This window comes from Brachycentrus maculatus, unplaced genomic scaffold, assembly GCF_059751285.1.
Source record: "Brachycentrus maculatus isolate JH-2025_06_01 unplaced genomic scaffold, ASM5975128v1 h1tg000056l, whole genome shotgun sequence".
Lineage (NCBI taxonomy): Eukaryota > Metazoa > Arthropoda > Insecta > Trichoptera > Brachycentridae > Brachycentrus > Brachycentrus maculatus.
The window spans coordinates 1,657,698-1,678,179 of NW_028280810.1; the positions used below are offsets into that span (position 1 = coordinate 1,657,698).

A 20,482-nucleotide genomic window follows, 5' to 3' on the forward strand; every position below is an offset into this window, starting at 1 on the left:
ATTTGCTTTTTGAAGAATGGCATTTCAGTTAGTTGGCAACATTAACCGTAATTACGGGTACATGTTTATTCAATGAGGGAACCGATGCTGTTAAAACTAACACAAAAGAGATATCTCTCATGTCAATTCCCACTATTGCAGTATTGGCCTCTAGCAAGACAGATTTTATGCTACGCTGTAGAAATACATCTAACCTGTATAAAGTGCAAGCTTCACCTTCCCTTATGACGTCACACCTGACATTCCGATTTAACCTTCTTGACAAAATTTTAAATATCCCGAGTAATAATTTATATCCTTACAATTTCAATATCTATTGTACCGATTGTCTTGTGGTCAAAGGAGATAACATGTTTAATGTATTATATAAATGATATACACATAACTCTTAAACACAAGTGCATAAAAAACAGCATTTTAAGTCAAAAATCATTACGATGTCAATAATCAGTCCAGAGAAATTTGGGTTCAATCTCAGTTACCGCACTGTCTCAAACTGCGTATTAACCACGGGTATATTGTTAATAAACTCTGAATCGGGATCTTTTGCCAGTAGGTTTTTGGCCAACTTTTGCATTGACTCAATTTTGGATTTGTAATGTTATTATATTATTTACCATATTATTTATGTTATGTTATTTATAGTTATTGTAGTTTAACCAAAGATATACCAGTTCTGGAAGGTCACTAGAATAGTTGCCTTTCTTTGCTACCCCATAACATAAAACAAATAACATAATATCCATGGCTTATTCTACTTTAAGATTGCACTTAATAAGATCATATATTTATCAAAGATTCACTCGCTTGGAGCGTGTGCAAATATAGATTTATAAATTTTGTATAACCGGGGACTATGTTATCACAAACAAAAAGTTTAATTTGGTTTTTAAGTTAATTTCATTAAGCAACATAATATGTACACAGTATTTTTTACATATTAAAGATGAAATTTTATTTACAGTTATAATTTTACTGTAATTAATTTGAAAATTTAACGTTTATATGGATTACAGATTTATATATACATACATATATGCACAAAGTGGAGGGACATTTTGTTTATTACAAGGCTTGAAATTGGTATATCATCTTGACGATATTTAAAATTTTGGTTTAAAGCTTGGAGAAATAATATATGTATGATATAAATTAATCTTTTAACTGCCAGTAGGATATGGTAGTGCCAGGAATGCCGCAAGTTTTTAAACAAAAATAAAACCTAGCAAAATGATCATAGAAATACTTTTTGTTAAAAAATATCTAGTAATATACATAAAATTTAAAAATTCCAAAAACTCTTTTCATGAGGATTTTGTATTTTTTATGAGATTACACTTTTTCATTAATTTACCAACAAGTATTTTAATTTTTTTTTTAAACTTGAAAACATTATTGCAGATTATTGCTCCAAAACTTCGAAACTTGTACTGATTACATTAGTGTTATACCAAATAATTAAAAACAAATAATACTGATTTTTCAACATATACATCAATTTGTAGTAAATAAAATTTTAAAAGTAACTTAAAAAATAATAGAGCACCAAAAATTCAAGATTTTAAATCTGAAAAAATTAAATACATACTTAAGTAGAAAAAAAACATTTTTTAACAAATTTAATATACAGGCTAAAACAGATGGTATGAAAAATAATAAAATAAACTATAAATATTAATCAGATATATTTTTTGAAAACGAAAATCAGTTAGATTTTTATATTTTTTTTTAATTAAATATTTTTTCATTGTGTGGGCATTATTACGGATTAAAATTTAACACTAAAGAGATGCAGGCAGATACATATTTGAAACTGAAAATAATATAATGAAACAAATAAGTTAGAAAAATTATTACAACACAGTTAATTTCCATATTCAAAACATTTTGAGTGTGTCCAAATACTTGTTCACAAAATCTGGATTATCTCCAATTACAGGAGTTATTTTCAAAAAAAAATAAAAAATAAAAAATAAAAATAAAAATAAAAAAAAAATAAAAATTTTTTAAAAAAAAATAATAAATAAAAAAAAATAAAAAATAAAAAAATAATAATATTTCCATATTTAATCACAGGAAAAAATAAGCACATATTCCAACTCTGGAATCCTGGTACCTCTAATTTCCAGTTAGATGTTTAATCCACTGAGCTAGTATCCTAACTGAAATTTTAAAAAAATCTATCACTATAATGCCTGAAGTAGATAGCTATTTTTTTCTTGTGATATAATTTATATTGTAATGACTTTTTGCTTCTAAGTTGTTTATCATTCATGTATCTAAAATGTTTACCACTTTATCTTTTATTCTAAGATAAATTTGTCAGAATAAAATTGACAAGTTATGTCAAATCCCATATTAAATTTTATTCACAAAAACGTTAGAAACGATAGATATTTAAGTTCTACACCACTTCTGTTACTCTGGTAATAAAATATTTGTAGTGAACTAGACTTACAAACTAAACTATGTTCTATCTTTGTCACAGCTATTAACATAAAGTAGAAAATGTTACAGAAGAAGTCGGATTGTCAGACTTTACTACGTAGAGATGTTGGGTGGTCAGATCTTACAGCATGTTGAAGTTGGGTAGTCAGATCTCACTGGACGGTGAAGTATGGTTATCTGATATTACTGATTGGGTGGTCAGATCTCACTTCGCGGTGAAGTATGTTTATAAGATATTACCGCATGGTGAAGTGGGTTGTCATATGGTGAAATTAGGTGTTAGGCTTTATTGCGCAGCAAAATTGGGTTGTGAGATCCTACTGCATAGTGAATTTGGTTGTCAGACCGTACCGCGCAGAAAATTTAGTTGTCAGACCTTACTGCACTGTGAAGATGGGTTGTCAGACTCTACAGCACAATAATGTTGGGTTTTAAACCTTCTACACAGTGAAGTTTGGTTGTCATACCTTACTACACAGTGAAGTTTGGTTGTCAGACCTTACTGCACGGTGAAGTTGGGTTGTCAGACTCTACAGCACAGTAATGTTGGGTTTTAAACCTTCTACACGGTGAAGTTTGGTTGTCATACCTTACTACACAGTGAAGTTTGGTTGTCAGGCCTTACTGCACGGTGAAGTTAGGTTGAGGAGTGTACCCTATGGTGGGCCCACCAATATCAAGGGATTGCCCTGATGCGATGCTGTCAGGACTCTGGAGAGACGCACTGTATAGAGGGTTGACGGGAGTGGTTCCTCCAGTCTCAAACACAGTACTGTCGTATACGCTGTTACTCTGAAATCATGTTTTTCGTAGTTTTTCAAGAAATATTTTTTAATTCATTTTAAAGGTTTCAGTATTTGATGATTTTTTAAAATATAAATTTGTTTTTTTTTTAAATTCTTTTAATTTTTTAAAAATATATTTTTTTAATATTCTTATTTACACTTTTTTATTTTTATATAAGATTTTCATATTCAAATTATTTCTAGACATAACCATGACTAAATATGCTGTATTTTTTAAATAATAAGTAAATACTGCCTTTATCAGAAGATGTATTTACAATACCTATAAGGACAGACAGTGTGTAATATGTTTGCTTATAATTTTTAATTAATTTTACTTAATTATATTAGATACCCTTTAAACTGTTGCAAATAGAACATATAATAAACGCCGATTCTAGGCACCGAACTGAATTGAACTATAAATACATGTAAACATGTAAATTTATCTTAATCTAAAACAAAGATGTAACTAAGAATGTCAAAAAATATTTTATATTACCTGATAAATATAGTCAGAGTCTGTCTTAAGTGAACTGAAACTCTGTTGGTGTGGTAATGATACTTGGTCATCATCCATCACCTCATCCATCTGAGCTTTGTAGGAAAACATTATACTCGGCTGAGATACACTGCAAAAAATTATATCACTGTAAAAATATTAACTGCCAATGTCAGTCCTGCGGTTCAAGTACCATTTTACGGTAATATTAAACAAATATTAAGAGTAGAAAATTCAGCTATATTTATTTGACCCCCTCCCAAAGAATCGAACCCATCTCTCACGAAAATATTAAGGTATTAAAAAATTATTAACACATTATTTGCGGGCAGTTTTTTCATCAACCCTGAACCTAATAATACTCAGTCTGCAGCCCGACCCTCAGTATACTTATCACAAGTAACTGTAGACCCAATTCCGATTTGTACAATATTTCTTGGCGTCACTCGCACTCTACCAAAAGTAAGCAAATAGAACGCTTATAAGCATCTCTTGCTCTCTACTAACAGCGCGTAAAATACGCTTTTAATCGTTTCCCACAAACAATGTGTTAAATTGGTTTTTTAAAAACTGGTATTAAAAAAAATATATATTCTGAAAATATTTACCTGAAAAATTCACTGAGGAATGTGTGGTACACCAGAGGAGTAAAAAGGGTGAAGTACAGACAAGTGGTGACATCCACCATACATAATCCTACTTCTATGCCCCAGTTCATCAAACCTGCCCCCACTGCTTGAGTGCCGTCCAATAGAACAAGCAGTAGGATGTAAATATAAAATGACAGCTTGGCTAAAATAAAGTATATTTCAATGTCAAAACAAATAAAATAGCTAACATCAAACAATGTTAAAAAGTTTATATTAAAATAATTAGTTCATATTCAAGAGAAATAAATCAAGTACTACATATTTTTATTATAACATGTTATACATGGTAGATTTTTAGCAAGCTGGCGATTTAAAGGCAAAACAAATCATTTACATACATAAAATTGCACATGAGTGTAATTTTTAAATCAACAATATTATCACCAGGAATTTATTTATCATCAAATATTTTCTAAAATAGATTTGATAAATGATATATTACATGTGCTTTACAATTCTGTTAACATAAAATATAAACACTTTTTACACATCTTGTTTTAGTTGAGGACATTTTAATGCATTTTCAATTTTAATTTTAATTGGCAAATAACACTTTTGTACACCGTTGCCTTTTTCCCTCGCATACTATGGAATGCTATTTAGGTATGTTTTTATTCATATTTTTTACTGTAAATCTGGAATAATAAGTTTGACTCCCACCAATCGAAAATTTTCAACAAACGTTTTATTTTTAAATAATGGTAAATATTTGCGTTTCCATTATATACACAAATATTTCTAATTCATAGTATGTACATATTTTCGTGAGCCTAAGCAGGTCATTATTGAGAATAGGTATTAAATTGTGGTAGAGTGGGTTCGAACCCAAAATCTGAATCCGCGACACTTAATTATAAATAAATAAAATACAATACAACTGATAGACTTACTTGGCAGAGCCAATCTTTCGCGTAATCTCGTCCAGGGTAGCAGCAATATACAGAAGTATATTAGAGTAAAGATGGTGGAAGAACAAAGCCAAAACAGCATTCCCCCGTGACCGAAAAGGTCAAAGTCTCGTGAATCTATATGGAAACAGTCATCTGGCAGGACTATCTCCAGGGTACCCTGCGTCAGTGTGAAGGCCAGGGATATAAGCGAAGTGGCGGCCAGAACATGGCGGATACTGCTCCTGCTGTCCAAATGCCCTACAATAACGAAAGACAACCAGATTTTTATGTATGTTTATGTATGTAGAACAGACCTATTGGAATTAAACATACCTACTTGATTAGTTTTAATAAATTAAAGGGTATTAATTGCAACATTAGAATTCTCTGTTGAAGCGGTATTCAAGAAAAAAAAGTAGTGCAAAAGACATTTCACTCTCGTTAATATCTGCTTCGAATACTAAATACTCAGAATAGTGTTTGCAAGCTACGGAGTAGGAGTAGAGTATACGGCCTATTAATCACATTTTTATAAAGATAATTGATAATCTCTTCAACTTGTAATGATGTCATAAATGATGTGTCTTGGTAGCAAATTAAATGTAGACTTGAATCTCCCTTATTTATTTACAGGTTTAATTTCCCTTATTTTGTTAAGAATTGTAATACCAAGATAATACCATGATTTTTTAACCAAGTGAATTTTCAAAATTATCCATTTATTATACTTGCTAAAAAGAAAATGATTTTGTTTTAAATATTTTCACTCTGAAGTTTCTTTTCATTCGTGCAAAATTCAAAAATATCACTTCAGTATAAAATGTTCAATAAACAATACTTCAAGGCATTCTGGTTTTCAGTGTGGACGTAAGATCATAGTTTATTGGGATGAGTACATCTTTTTTTTATTCAAATGAATTACTTTTATAAATGTATCACAACAAACTCTTATCAGTTTTAAACTACAATGTAGGAAGTTGTTTGCAAATAATTATTATGAATAACACATTAACATTTTTATTTTTATCCAGAAAAACAAGTTGTTTACAAATAATTATTATTAATAATACATTAATGTTTTTATTTATATCAAGAAATACGTTATTGCTAGTGATTAACAATGAGAAATATACAATAAAATTAATTAATAACTTCTATATGATTTTCTTCATTAATACCTTAATATATTATCAGATTAAAACCAATATTTTTAGCTTTTCCACTTTTTTTATTTGACCAGCGACCGGGTTTCGTCGTTACCGACATCATCAGACTGGTGGGAGGCTATATAAATTGTTATGTTATATATAAAACAAGGCAGGAGTTGATAACCATGATTTGATATAATTTTATTGAGAAATTAATTTAATTGAGAAATTAATTTAGTTTCTCAATAAAATTATATCAAATCATGGTTATCAACTCCTGCCTTGTTTTATATATAACATAACAATTTGTATAGCCTCCCACCAGTCTGATGATGTCGGTAACGACGAAACCCGGTCGCTGGTCAAATAAAAAAAGTGGAAAAGCTAAAAATATTGGTTTTAATCTAATAATATATTAAAAATGCAATTCCATCACGAAGTGTCAGTGGATAATATAAATCTATTAATACCTTAAATAATCAGTGTAAAAATGTAATGTTGAAAGTATTTTTTTTAAAACACCTCAATATGAAATTATATCTACATGAAAGAACAAAACTTTATGGTTAAATATGAAAATTAATTTTATACTGAGCGTTTGCATGGTAGATACGTTTTGATAAAAAAAAATAGTTTAGAAAAAGTGTACTAAAATAAAATAATTATGGTGGATAGGTGGACACGCATGTTTTGTTTTACTCAATAGATGGCGTTGAGTTATAAATATAAATAAACTTTACAACTGCTTATAAATCCGCGATAACGCGGGACAGGTCCTTAACAGTTGGATCTAATTTCTGCACTAACGCGGAACCGGTTGTTAAGGTGTTAAAGCTACATGTTGTTCATTGTACAACAAAAGAACAAATATTTGTACACCTGCAATAACCAGTACTGAATGGTATAAATAAAACACATACAATAAATAATAATGAATTGGTATGTGGAGACAATATTGCAAATACAAATTATTATATTTTGAAACAGCATTTTTGGAAAGTGATGTCATTAGTAATAAGTTACGCAAATGACATTCCTTTTATTTAAAAAAAAATAGCAATAGTTAATTTATGAAAATATCGGCGGGTATGTATGAGGAGATGCATGAACGTGGCAGAGGCGAAGAATGTTTGCAAAGACAGAGTGGTGTGGCATTCTATTCTCTCTGTCTACCCCTGCGGGAAAGCAAGATAACACTGTGTTTATATGATGAAGTGCCATACGCACCATCGGAGATAAGGGTTTGAAGAAAATTCGGTAATACTGGCGTGCACCAGATGAAGAACAAAAAAAATGCATTCATTTTACTCACCAAAGGCCAATCCAAATATGACAACGCTCATTTCTGTGGCGAGCAAGAAGAACCTGACTGTAACCCAGAGGACTTTATCAGCCAGGCCGCCGAGTGGCAGAGCCGCATTCACGGTCATGGAGACAATGCATCTTATAACACTGACGATGACATTTCCCCAAACCAGCCCGTAGAAGGTGAGGAATATAGGGCTACTGGTGGCCCTCAGTTTCAACTGCGCCTTGTTGAATCGGATCGCCAAGAAGAACATGAATAACACATTTGGGATAACTATTATCAAATCCCATATTCGTACTCTGAAAACAAATTATAATGATTTTAATTTCATCAATGGTTGTTCAACCATTGATGAAATTAAAATCATCAATCAACACATTTGGGATAACTATTATTAAATCCCATATTCGTACTCTGAAAACAAATTATAATGATTTTAATTTCATCAATGGTTGTTCAACCATTGATGAAATTAAAATCATCTATCAACACATTTGGGATAACTATTATTAAATCCCATATTCGTACTCTGAAAACAAATTATAATGATTTTAATTTCATCAATGGTTGTTCAACCATTGATGAAATTAAAATCATCAATCAACACATTTGGAATAACTATTATTAAATCCCATATTCGTACTCTGAAAACAAATTATAATGATTTCAATTTCATCAATGGTTGTTCAACCATTGATGAAATTAAAATCATCAATCAACACATTTGGGATAACTATTATCAAATCCCATATTCGTACTCTGAAAACAAATTATAATGATTTTAATTACATCGATGGTTGTTCATTTTAAACTTTTAACACACTAAGGGCGTTTGTCCACTACATGGGATTTCACCGTCGGGCAGTCCGGTTTTGAAAAATGAAAACGACAGTTTAGCGTGATCGAATTTACGTGCAACTTGTTCACGCACCAATCAAAAGCTCTGTTTCCAAGAAAGGTGGACAAGAGTACAAGCCAATCCAAGCCAATCGTCGTTTTAAAACGCTAACTGACGTGCCGGACGGTAAAATTACACGGAATTACACAAAATTCTGGGTAGTGGACAAGCGCCCTAAGGACGGGAAAGGTATTTCCACCTGTTCGGTCGATTGATGCTTAAGGACGGGAAGGGTATTTTTACCTTCTGCGCCGGCCTCATTTCAAAGTCAGAAAAGAATGAATTATTTAATGTTTTTATAAGTATATTATGTACCAATGTCCTTGTTAATGTCTTAATTATATGTACACAATTATCAAATCCCGTCGCCAGCGGTGACGTAAAAAACACCCATCCGAAACGTGTTAAAATTGCGTTTTTATTTGAGAAAAACTGTTAAAATAAATTGAATTCAAATTTTGGAGTAAAAATACAAATAATTGAAAAAAAACTAATAATGATAATTAAAACTAATAAAAACAATAATAAAAATAATTGAAAAGTAAATATATTTGGAATATATTGTATTGAATGGGAAAACAGGAGGCACAGGACAGGAAAAGATAGAAGACTGAGAGTTGCCTACATCTGCATGATAAAATAATTTTCCAGTAACACAATTGTATGTCATAGGATGACAGTAAAACAATATATACATTATATTTATTTATTTATTGTAACTGTAGACAGTTGGAAGAATTCCATATTGAATTGTTGGGTAATATATCCAAAATAAAACAAGGTTTTTGTTGGAGTGAATTCTACATTTATTTATGTATATCTTAATACGTGACGCGTTTCGTCTTCTTAGGACATTATCAAACACTTTTGTGTTTCAGGGTGTTTGATAATGTCCTAAGAAGACGAAACGCGTCACATATTAAGATATACATAAATAAATGTAGAATTCAATCCAACAAAAACCTTGTTTTATTTTGGATATATTACCCAACAATTATATTTATTATCAATATATTTACCTAGAATTGGCAACTTCCACATACAGAATATGTTTACAAAATGACTCTTCCTGCACTGGAGGAAGAGATGTATTACTGCTCCAGGACACACTGTCTTCAGGCATAATGATCAGTTTCCTATCTGAGAAATATAAAAATAAAATCTGAGCATTGTGCAAAAAGCAAACACGAATGACAATGTAAACAGATATTGATATGGAACATACATAAATAAAACAATGCATAATATACATATTGATAAACATATACATATAACTTCTGGGACAACATTCTAGTCCATAAGATGACTCAATTGACAGGGAAAATGTATTGTAAAAAACATTTTTACGAAAATTAGCGTAAAGTATATATGTGATGATTATAGATTACGAAATAAATCAATAATATAAACATGAGTTTTAAAATAGTCTGACATTATGACATTTCCATAGTATCTTTATCCAATTACACAAGTGAGAAACAAAATATGCATGTAAATATTAAATAATTTAATGGAGTGCTTTACCTTTACTATAATATATAATCTCATGCTAAGTTATATACGTTGAATGATATCTCACAAATTAATAAATATTACAAATAACATCGCACCATGCATAATAGTCGATTGCAGATTGTCATTTACGTTTCATGAGATTTTTGGTTTCTCTCTATACGTCAGATCATAGTCATAGAAAAAATGTATTCACAGATTATATGTATAGCCTTACCGCACACGGAAATTGTCCGAATTAACAGTAGGAATATCAAACTATACTTTTTTATTCATTTTCCAGTAAATATGTTCCCTAATCTTAGCACAGTGTGGTTAATTAGTCAAATTAATTGAGAAATTAGAAAACTTTTGACTCCTGAAATCAGATTGATTCATTTAATAATTTCTTTCGATTTAATTCATTCAACCACACTAATATTTAAATAAATAAAAAACTTCAAACGATAATTTTTAAGACCAATAACGCAAATGAATTTTTTTATTTAGATATTTGTAGGTGCAAAGATAATATATATCTTTAATGTGTTGAGCTTGTTAAATCTGACATTCTTCCTGAGTGAATATACCTTATTTTGAATTTGGAAAATAAATTACGAATACTTGTTATCTCATCATAGATGAAGAAGAATATGGAAGTCTGGGCATTTACGGGGCTGACGACCGTCATAGGCTGGTTTAAGTGATCACTTTACACACGTGTAACATTCACCAATTCTACCCATTATTGATAACCACATCACTCGAACTCTCGGAAGTTCTACATATATGTATATGTATATGAACCAATTTAGAAACCTTGTTCTTGAATCACTAGAACTTCACTAGAGACATCTATTGGTGAGATATAAAGAAGCTTTTTACAAAGCAGAAACTCAAAAACTTAAACCTATGACGGTCGTCAGCCCCGTAAATGCCCAGACTTTCATATTCTTCTTCATCTATGATGAGATGTCAAAAAATAATATAAAAATAACTCCTGTAATTGGAGATAATCCTGATTTTGTGAACAAGTATTTGGACACACTCAAAATATTGTAAACGAATACTTGTGTTTCATAATATTCAAATACAGTGGTCTCAACCAACCCTGAAACAGTGGAACCTCTCATGACGAGCATAATTCATTCCAGAATATTATTCGTTAAGCGAAATACTCGTAAAGCGAAACATTTCTTGTTTTGATTGGCGCGGAAGTCCCGGCTCACAAGTGAATGTCATGAAAAGGGACCTTGCCCTTTCTCTGTAACTCGTAATGCGAAATGTCGCTCGTTAAGTGAGAAACTTTTTCACTTTACTTTTTGCTCGCTATGCGAGTTACTCCTTATGAGAGGTTCCACTGTACAATCTTTGGTCTCACCAAAAAAATAGTTACATAAAATAGGGATAGATATTGCTTATGTCATGTTTTTTATAGAGTATTGTTTATGGTAGATTTCATTCTGTCATTTTCAATTCGTCATCTTTTCAATTTCGGAAATTTCTCTCTAGGGTATCCGGCGTCTGGTAAATTCATTATTCATTCTCATTTCACATTTCGAGGTGTCTCGAGTTGGTCGCTGGTCGGCAGATCTCCTCATTGTTGACTCTGACTAGTTAAAAAAAAAGTTTTCAATATGAACCGGTTGTCAATTTTGCTGCTTGCTTGCTTGGTTGCGGCAGTTTCGTGTTCAGGATCAGAGGAATCCAAAGGCCCAAAAGTAACAGATAAGGTAAGATTTGTAAGGTTGATAACCTTCAATAAAGATTATGCTTTGTTGGCAGTTTTAAATCGAGTAATTCTTTTGTTTGGAAGATTAATTTTTCAGTGATTTTCTTCGCAAACTTTATGGTTTTACGATATTTTTTTAGGATAATCTAACTAAATGTGATTTTATTTGAGAATTAGGTAATTTTGTGCAACTTACGAAACTATTTTTTTTACGAAATTAGTTAATTTTTTCTACGGTGTACCTAGTATTCATTTTATCAACTAATTATATTTTATAATAAAACTATTTATATCCATAAATAAATTTTAAACGATTTTTCTTTTCTTTAACTGAATAAAATTATTTAAGAGGTTCATCGGAGGAAATTTGCGAAGTGGTTTTAGAAAATAATATTGTTTATTCATAGATCCTGTATTTATTTATTGATAAAATTTATAAAAAAAATCCTTTTATGCAGAGAAAATAAACAGATATTAATGTCATAAAACATAAGTACACTGAAAAAAAATTGACTATTCAATTATAAATCAAAATGATGGTGGAATTTTTACAGACATTTAGTTCAATTATAAATGTATTAAATCGCCATTGGATGGTATATTTTTGCGAATTTGTGACGTAGTCGAAAAAACATAAGAATACATCAGAGGTGTGATAAAACTAGAGATTAAAGTACCTATACAAATTATACATAGGTATTTGAAACCGGTTTTCATCATAGATTTGTATATTTAGTTGTCCAATAAATACTTGGTATTGCCATAGTAAACATGTCAATAAAAAAGTTCTTTTCTTTGTTATATTAAATTGAGGTTTTATGCCTAATAGATACAGATTTAAAAAATCTTAGGTTTATATTTAAATACACATTATGAACACAAATTTGTGCAATTTGTGTTAGTGAATAAGACGCATGTTACAAAATAATTATTTGTCATATTCATTGATGCATTGGGCGCTAAAATGAATTCATTTGGCAAATTCTTTGTAAAAGTACATTTATACAGAATAAGCTTTTAATAATAATAAAAATAATATATTATTCAATCAAAAATAAAAACACAGTTTAAAATTAATTGTTTTTTTTTTTAATTTTGAGGAATATTGTTCTGAGTTTTTGCTGTCTCCACACAGCGTTTGTATATAACATCAATAAAGCATTACAACCCAATTATACCCCAGCATTTGCAACAAAGTAACCATAAACTAATTTTTTTGTGTTCAAAATAATGTATGTAGAAACATCATTCTTTATCTATACAAGTATGTTTGATAAGATACAGGTGACGAAAGTAAAGCGGTTCAAGGCGAAGGAGATAACTGCTATGTGGGAATAAGAAATAGAGAATGAATAGATGATACTTATAAAAAATGGAAAATATACTCGTACTGTCTTGTATAAGTTTTACACTGCTAATTTATATCCCTCTGTAGTGTAGTGGTCAACGCGTTTGTCTACTATGCTTAAGTTCCTTGGTTAAATTCCTAGAGGAGCCAAAATAAATATCACTAATTTTTTACTCTATAACCCTGAATTGATCATCTACCCTTTATGCTGTTGATGATCAAGAAACACTGTCGGTATAATGCAGTGCCCTATGCACTATTGGGTGTAAATAAGGGTTAACGAAAGATAGGTACGGATTTGGTTTTATGTACCTGTTTTTATTACTTTTGATAACATTTTTTTTTTTACTGAAATTTCTTCATGGAACTGTATTTTATATAATAAATATTTTATATAATAAAACATCTTAATAGCTTGCTGGTCAGTAAAATAAAAGTGAGATAACTACTGATTTTGTTAATGATACTAAACAGAGGAAGAATTTTTATTTTTATTATCTGTCTTCTAAAGCAAGCATGTCAAACTCGCGGCCCGTATTTTTTATGTATTTTTTATGCAGCCCGCGGATACCCACTATTATATTTTTCATTTATTTTAATTCTTCATTGAATTTTTTTTTTGTACGGGAACATTTGATATTCTTTTACAAAATCATTAAATTGCTTTTACTGTACCTCATGTGACGGTCTTTGATTATAAATTATTCACTTAAAGTTAGATAAAAATGAAAATGAGATTTTAGATGCGGCCCGCCGGCGCACCCAAAATACCCTGTGCGGCCCTTGGTGCCTTTTGAGTTTGACACCTCTGTTCTAAAGTACTTTAGCAATATAATGTTTTGCTGATCTTACAATAATCAAATTAATATTTTTGTAGTTTTTGTAACTGGGTTTAGTTGTGTCGTAGGCAAGAGGTATTTTCATTCAATACCGCTGTTTGCATAGATAAACATTATAAATGTAAGTTTAACAAACAAAATGTAAAATTTTTTAAAGATTGGTAATCTTAAAGGCTAAGTAGTATTGAATACAAGATTTTTATAGAACATTTGACTTGGGGCCTTATAACTCTAATACAGTGGTATATTCATTCGCGTTTCTTTGTAATGGTTCTTCTCATATGTGCTTATCGCCCCAGCAAGTTCGTAACCGTTAACAAGAACAAATGGTGTCTGCAGATGAGGATGTGTATTAAGATTTCGTTATCTTTGTATCCCTTCATGTTTTCATCCAGTCAAATTAAGGTCGAACATTGTATCCTCTGCCTGTTCTTATCAATCTAGATAAATGGCCAATTGAAGAGTCAAGTTGTATATCTCCAAAGGGGATTGCCTCTAATGATACAAATAGTCCAATCACTTGTAGAATATTTGCAACACCATTGATAAAGTTTTTTATGCTTTTATTATTTGAATTTTTCTGAGTAGTTAAATCTGTCCAATTTATGTATAATCCGAACTTCAAACATATCAGTTAGAAGGCAAAAACACTTATAGATCAAATGAACTAAATGAAGTTCTTTCGTAAATTAGTGTGGTTATACACATTGAATGTCTTCTGGGCTAATTTAAATTTAGTAAATCAACGTTAGTAGATATGATCACTTAGGCATTTCTTTGAAATACGACATTCACATTATCTGAAAATGTGTTCCTTTCAAATGGAATACAACTTTTAAATTTGTTTTTTGGATAATGAAAAATATTTGTATTCTTACTATATACACAAATAATTCAATTTCATATTTTTTATGGGCCTTAGCGGCCTGTTATTATAAATAGGTATCAAGTTATGGTAGAGTGGGTTTAGAACCCAGAAACTCAGAGTCTGCAACGTTAACCACAGGACCACAACCTGGCATATATTGTCAAAATAAAGGAATGGGTAAATCATCAAGAGTTAATTCTATAAAAATTGTAAAATAGTTTTTATTTTGAATTTTTTCCTTCTTTTTTGTTGTATATTAGGTTAAAAAAGATATTTAAAAAAAAAACAAACAAAAAATTTTTGTAAAAAGAACTCCACCGACAAGACACACAAGGTTTGGTGTATTTCTGTGATTTGAGTAATATGCTTGTCAGTCATGGGTGGATGGATGGATGGATTCTCTGTTGACTTCTAAATAGAATTTTCATTTCAGGTATGGTTCGATATCTCCATCGGAGACGGACCAGCAGAGAGAGTTGAAATTGGACTGTTTGGAAAGACCGTTCCCAAGACCGCTGAAAACTTCAAGCAGCTGGCCCTGAAGCCTAAAGGCGAGGGTTACAAGGGGAGCAAGTTCCACCGAGTCATCAAGGACTTCATGATCCAGGGGGGAGACTTCACCAAGGGAGACGGCACTGGAGGCATGAACACATTTCAAACTTGATCTACCAGATTTACAATCCTATTACATCCGGCATTTTAATTATCGCATTAATCTCCTATATAAAATACTCCTTTATGTTGGGAAATATCCTTTTATTGGTCATCAAATATATATTTTTTTTAAACCCTTATCCGCACCCAATGGTGCATAGGGCACTGCGTCATATAAACGCAGTGTTATCTTGATCGTTTACACATGAAGGAAAGGTGATCAGCCCTCCGCTTCAGGTACCAGTCCAGGGTAATATTGAATAAATATGACAGTGAAAAAATCACTTATATTTATTTGACCCCCCACCCTGGGAATCGAACCCAGGACCTCCAGAACGGTAGCCGAGCGTGCTGACCATTACACTACAGAGGCGGACTACACTACACTACACTACAGAGGAATACGCTACACATTTATTATTAGTTAACATTTATTGTTATTCATTGTCTTCTCCTTTATGTAAGGAAATATCCTTTTGTTTTCATCAGATAATAGTGCTCCCACATTTATTGTTAGTTCAGTAAGACCCTTCAGTAAAAAAGGAGCAAGTTTCAATACATTGATAAAAAAAAATATCTGTGACAATTTAGATTTCTGTCCAAAAGAAATTGCCTCTGCTTTGCACATGATTTTTCCAAATCTCAACTCTTTCTCCATTACATTATTTCTTATTCAACAATTAAAAAATAATAATCTAAATTTCATTTATATCCATAAAGCACAAATATGTTTAGAATAACATATTTGCATGTGTGTATTTTTTATAACATCATATTAATGAATTCTTGAACAAGTTTTATGTCAATATGTGAATTTATTATCATTTTATAGATAAAAATAATTTTACTGTGTTGCTATGTCAATTTCTTCGTAGCTGTGATTACTTAGAATATAAAACTTATCCTTGACCAATAGCAAAGTATCACATAAAAATGGCTGTGATTATATATCGAATAATACTGGTTTTTTTTTCAATATTATTTATGATTAACTGTGGAATCTGCAACTGTGAGTGATGAAGTTGAGTAGTGTGTGAGTTTAGCAAAGTATGCTTGCATTCCTATTTAGGTTTTTTTTCCAGTATACATGAAAATATTATACTCTTTAAACATACAGTGGTGCCTCACACAACGAACTTAATTCGTTCCAGGAGCAAGTTCGTTATGCGAAAAGTTCGTTATGTGAAACGCGTTTTCCCATAACAATACATGTTAAAAAAAATAATTCGTTCTGTAGCATAAAATATGGTAAGATGACATAAAAAAAAGATAAATTTTTTGTTATTATTTTTATTTAGATACATCTAAAAACATAATGAAAAAAACACACATTTAAAACCCATCATATAAAAAAAATGTTGAGCTTATCTTAAAAGGACGACTGCCATGATACGTGTGCGATTTAATTCGTAATGAAGAACGATTGCTGCGATACGTGCGTAAGTTAAGCGTACTACGCAGTGACTAACGAGTCTAACGACTGCCTGCGCGGGAGGATGCAATTAATCGGCAGTGATCGTAGAAGATCGGGCGACTTCGTTGTAATGATGAACGATTGCTGCGACACGTGCGTAAGTTAAGCGTACTGCTCAGTGACTAACGACTGCCTGCGCGGAAGGATGCAATAAATCGGCAGTGATCGTGTGAAGTGGGCGACTTCGTTGTGTGAAGCGAAGTTCGTTGTGTGAAGCGAAGTTCGTTGTATGAATCGTGAAATGAACGAAAAGGAAGTTCGTTGTGTGCAGCGTTCGCTGTGCGAGGCGTTCGTTATGCGAGGCACCACTGTATATTCCTTCTTATGAGTTTCCTTCGATGCCCATTTGATCAACCCTTGTAAGCATAATAAAAATAGTCAATCAAGATATAACAGCAAAACAACCACGATTTCTGGAACAAATCAATACTTCAATAGTATGTAAAGAAATAAATAATACTTGTTAATTTTATATATTTTCAAAATATTTTGTAATTACAACAGAGTCAGAATATAAATGACTAAAGTATCAAATTGATTTCTGTAGGACGTAGCATTTATGGAGAACGTTTCGAAGATGAAAACTTCAAGCTGAAGCACTTCGGAGCTGGATGGCTGTCAATGGCCAACGCTGGCAAGGACACCAACGGATCCCAGTTCTTCATCACCGTCAAGGCTACTCCCTGGCTCGATGGCAGGCACGTTGTCTTCGGGAAAATTCTTAGTGGAATGGTAATAACTTGTTACAAACTTTCTATTCTATTCTTTCAAAGTTATTCTTTTATTAAAAAGAGAAAGTAAACTTTATTTTGTCAGTAACCTCAACTGTAACAATTGATTGACAAACATTCAAAGTAGTGTTTTTCTGCTGTTTTATATTATATATGGATCAATAGTCACAGTAGGTTGTTTAAAGAGAAAGTCAATAACTATAGAATATTGTAAATTCATATTTTTTTCTGTCTATTATTTATTGGACTGAAATATTTTAGTGCTTACCTAATTTTATAAAATTTCCTGTTTTCATAATATGATGTACATTTCGCTCACTCCTTTCAAGAACGTCATAAATCAAAATACTCGATTTTTCAGGAGAACCTTTTTAAAGTTTGAAAATATAATACAATGTATTAAAAATAAATATCAAGCCACTTACTGAAATATTTACTGTGCAACATATCTTTTTAGGTAAAACCTGAAGGTTTTTTTCCCATTTGAAAAATATTAAGTTTATTCAAAAAAATAATTAAACAGTACCTTTTCTTCAAAATGCAAAAACAACACTTTCTGCCCTGTAGCGGGTAAATATTAAGTTAAAAATATGCCTCTTTTTCTGGGATATAGTACATTTTCTGGGCATTCCGAAAATATGCACAACTGAAAATTGACGTTTTTTTATTTATGACGTTCTTGAAAGGAGTGAGCGATTTGTAAAATAAAATATATTTTTGTATTAAATTTTCATAAATGGATTATGTATGCATTATCTTTACAAACTCGAGATATTGAAATAATGGACACGTTTTAATAATAATAAAAATAAGTTGTGATCATGAAAACCAATCTTTAATTAGTGATGTTGTATCATTATTTTCATACGAATTTTCTAAAGGGAAACATAATTTTATGCCCTAAAATGCTTTATTATTAATTTTGTAGCTGCATCTATTTGAGAGTGATAAGATTTTTTGTTTTTCTAAAACAGTATTTATATAGATATACGTTTTTATAAATAAGTACCTATGCAATAACCATACCAATACTGTAAATTGCAAACCATTTTTCCACAAGTGACATTTAATTTAATTCGTTGTTGCGAAACACCTTATATGTATTTTTTACTACTTAAAGTACCCACAAATGTAAAAGAAATTTTTACAACGCATCCTTTTTATTATTTTCTCAGAGTGTGATCCGGAAAATTGAGAACACCTCGACTGATGGGCGCGACAAGCCGTCCCAGGATGTGACAATTGTGGACTGCGGAGCTGAGACTGTCAGCGAGCCCTTCGGAGTATCCCGAGAAGACGCTGCCAACTAAATACACTAGAAAATACAAGCCGTCTCATTTGCAAATGTGGACTGATTTCTTTTATTTTTTATAAAGCCATAGTCAGAGCACTCAGTGCGCTGCGTTTATATTTTTTTGTACAAAATAGTGAATTGGTTAAAGTCTGATTTGAAATAAAGTTTTCTACAAAAATTGCTGTCTTTGTTTTATTTTATATGTTGGCTTCGTTTTATTTTTTATTATTTTCCTGCATAGAAATGTAAAAATAAAAATTAAATCATTTACACAAATTAAATTGTAATGAAATAAACATTACTGCAAGATTTTTTTCTAAAAACATTACTGCAAGATCTTAAAACAGAAATGTTATCTTGGGGATCTAAACCTTAGTCCATAGGTTCAGTCAGATACATTTAGAACAACTTGCCTTTAAGAATTTACCTGGAACCAGATTTGAATCGTGGGGCAAAATGGTTTGATTTTTTTCAACCAGAAACTTTAATCTTGAAAATAGTATGTAATTATTATTGCTTATTTGTATATATATATATATGTATGCGTACCGTGTACCTATGTGCGCATGCGCATGCATATCACGTTCATGAAATTTAATTTAATTATGTTTATGGAAAAAATAAGTTACACTACTTTTCATTTAAGGCACTATCATACTAGTGAATGGTGTATGCATTTCTACATGTAATTATGAACATTGGTATATATGCGCACAGAAACAAAAAGGTACCTTACTTATTTGTAACAATTATGTTAAAGCCTGTAATTGGACATTACAAATATTACTTAATTGAATGTATATTTATGTTATACTAAATTGTCTGTTGGCCTTACAATAAATAAATAAATAAATGATAAAACTGAAAGGTTATGTATCTGAAGGGGAAGGCGGTTGAAAATACTATATACACAACTTCCAAAGCATTGAAGTAATATGGATGCTCAATAATGTCCAAAATGGTAAAAGCTACACAGTTTGCAAAGTGATTAAGCCAATACAATGAGTAAGCAAATTAAGTAAGCCTTGTGAATTCCCCATTCCCATTGTATAAAAATATGCTTAGTCTCTGTTGAGACATCAAATATATCTTGTCATTTTTATGTGGAAATTTATATACAGGTTGACTTAACAGAAAATAAACTGAAAGAAAGTGAAAATAAATTTGAAGGGTTGACATTTTTTGTATGATAGTTTTTATGTGATTACATAAAAAAAATTCAGGATAATAATAAAGTTTAAAATGTTTTATTTACATTTTAACCCATAAATTTTATGTGCATATTTGTCTGGCTTAGGGCTTGGAGAAGGAACATGAAATTTTTCAGTAGGCAGACCGCTTTTTATTTAAAAATATCACGTGTTTTAAGGATATTATTTAGTTTTCTTGATTGGTGATTGACAATAAATTCTCCACCGCAG

At 30.9% G+C, this 20,482-nt stretch overlaps 2 protein-coding genes across 2 annotated transcripts; one reads left to right on the forward strand and one right to left on the reverse strand.

The window, feature by feature from the left end:
• Positions 1-2,211: 2,211 nt before the first annotated feature.
• Positions 2,212-10,336, reverse strand: LOC148311815 (transmembrane protein adipocyte-associated 1 homolog). Its single transcript, XM_088278358.1, has 7 exons — positions 10,155-10,336; positions 9,650-9,770; positions 7,736-8,031; positions 5,276-5,533; positions 4,344-4,527; positions 3,736-3,865; positions 2,212-3,240 (listed from the first exon to the last, which is right to left on the reverse strand). Exons 2-7 carry the CDS (start codon positions 9,751-9,753, stop codon positions 3,070-3,072), a joined length of 1,143 nt encoding a protein of 380 aa, XP_088134484.1. The 5' UTR covers positions 9,754-9,770; positions 10,155-10,336; the 3' UTR covers positions 2,212-3,069.
• Positions 10,337-11,659: 1,323 nt separating this feature from the next.
• LOC148311816 (peptidyl-prolyl cis-trans isomerase 5-like) lies at positions 11,660-19,243 on the forward strand. The gene is made up of 4 exons (XM_088278360.1): positions 11,660-11,854; positions 15,342-15,549; positions 17,584-17,768; positions 18,943-19,243. The coding sequence occupies exons 1-4, from the start codon at positions 11,759-11,761 to the stop codon at positions 19,075-19,077; spliced, it is 624 nt and encodes a 207-aa protein (XP_088134486.1). The 5' UTR covers positions 11,660-11,758; the 3' UTR covers positions 19,078-19,243.
• Positions 19,244-20,482: the final 1,239 nt, after the last annotated feature.

Coding starts and splice junctions, on each gene's coding strand:
- LOC148311815 (XM_088278358.1), bottom strand. CDS start 9,753: ATGCCTGAAGACAGTGTGTCCTGGAGCAGTAATACATCTCTTCCTCCA. Junction 8,032..9,649: donor GTGGAAGTTGCCAATTCTAG/GTAAATATATTG, acceptor ATTTGTTTTCAG/AGTACGAATATGGGATTTGA. Junction 3,866..4,343: donor TTCCTCAGTGAATTTTTCAG/GTAAATATTTTC, acceptor AATTTTTTGCAG/TGTATCTCAGCCGAGTATAA.
- LOC148311816 (XM_088278360.1), top strand. CDS start 11,759: ATGAACCGGTTGTCAATTTTGCTGCTTGCTTGCTTGGTTGCGGCAGTT. Junction 15,550..17,583: donor CAAGGGAGACGGCACTGGAG/GCATGAACACAT, acceptor TGATTTCTGTAG/GACGTAGCATTTATGGAGAA. Junction 17,769..18,942: donor GGAAAATTCTTAGTGGAATG/GTAATAACTTGT, acceptor TTATTTTCTCAG/AGTGTGATCCGGAAAATTGA.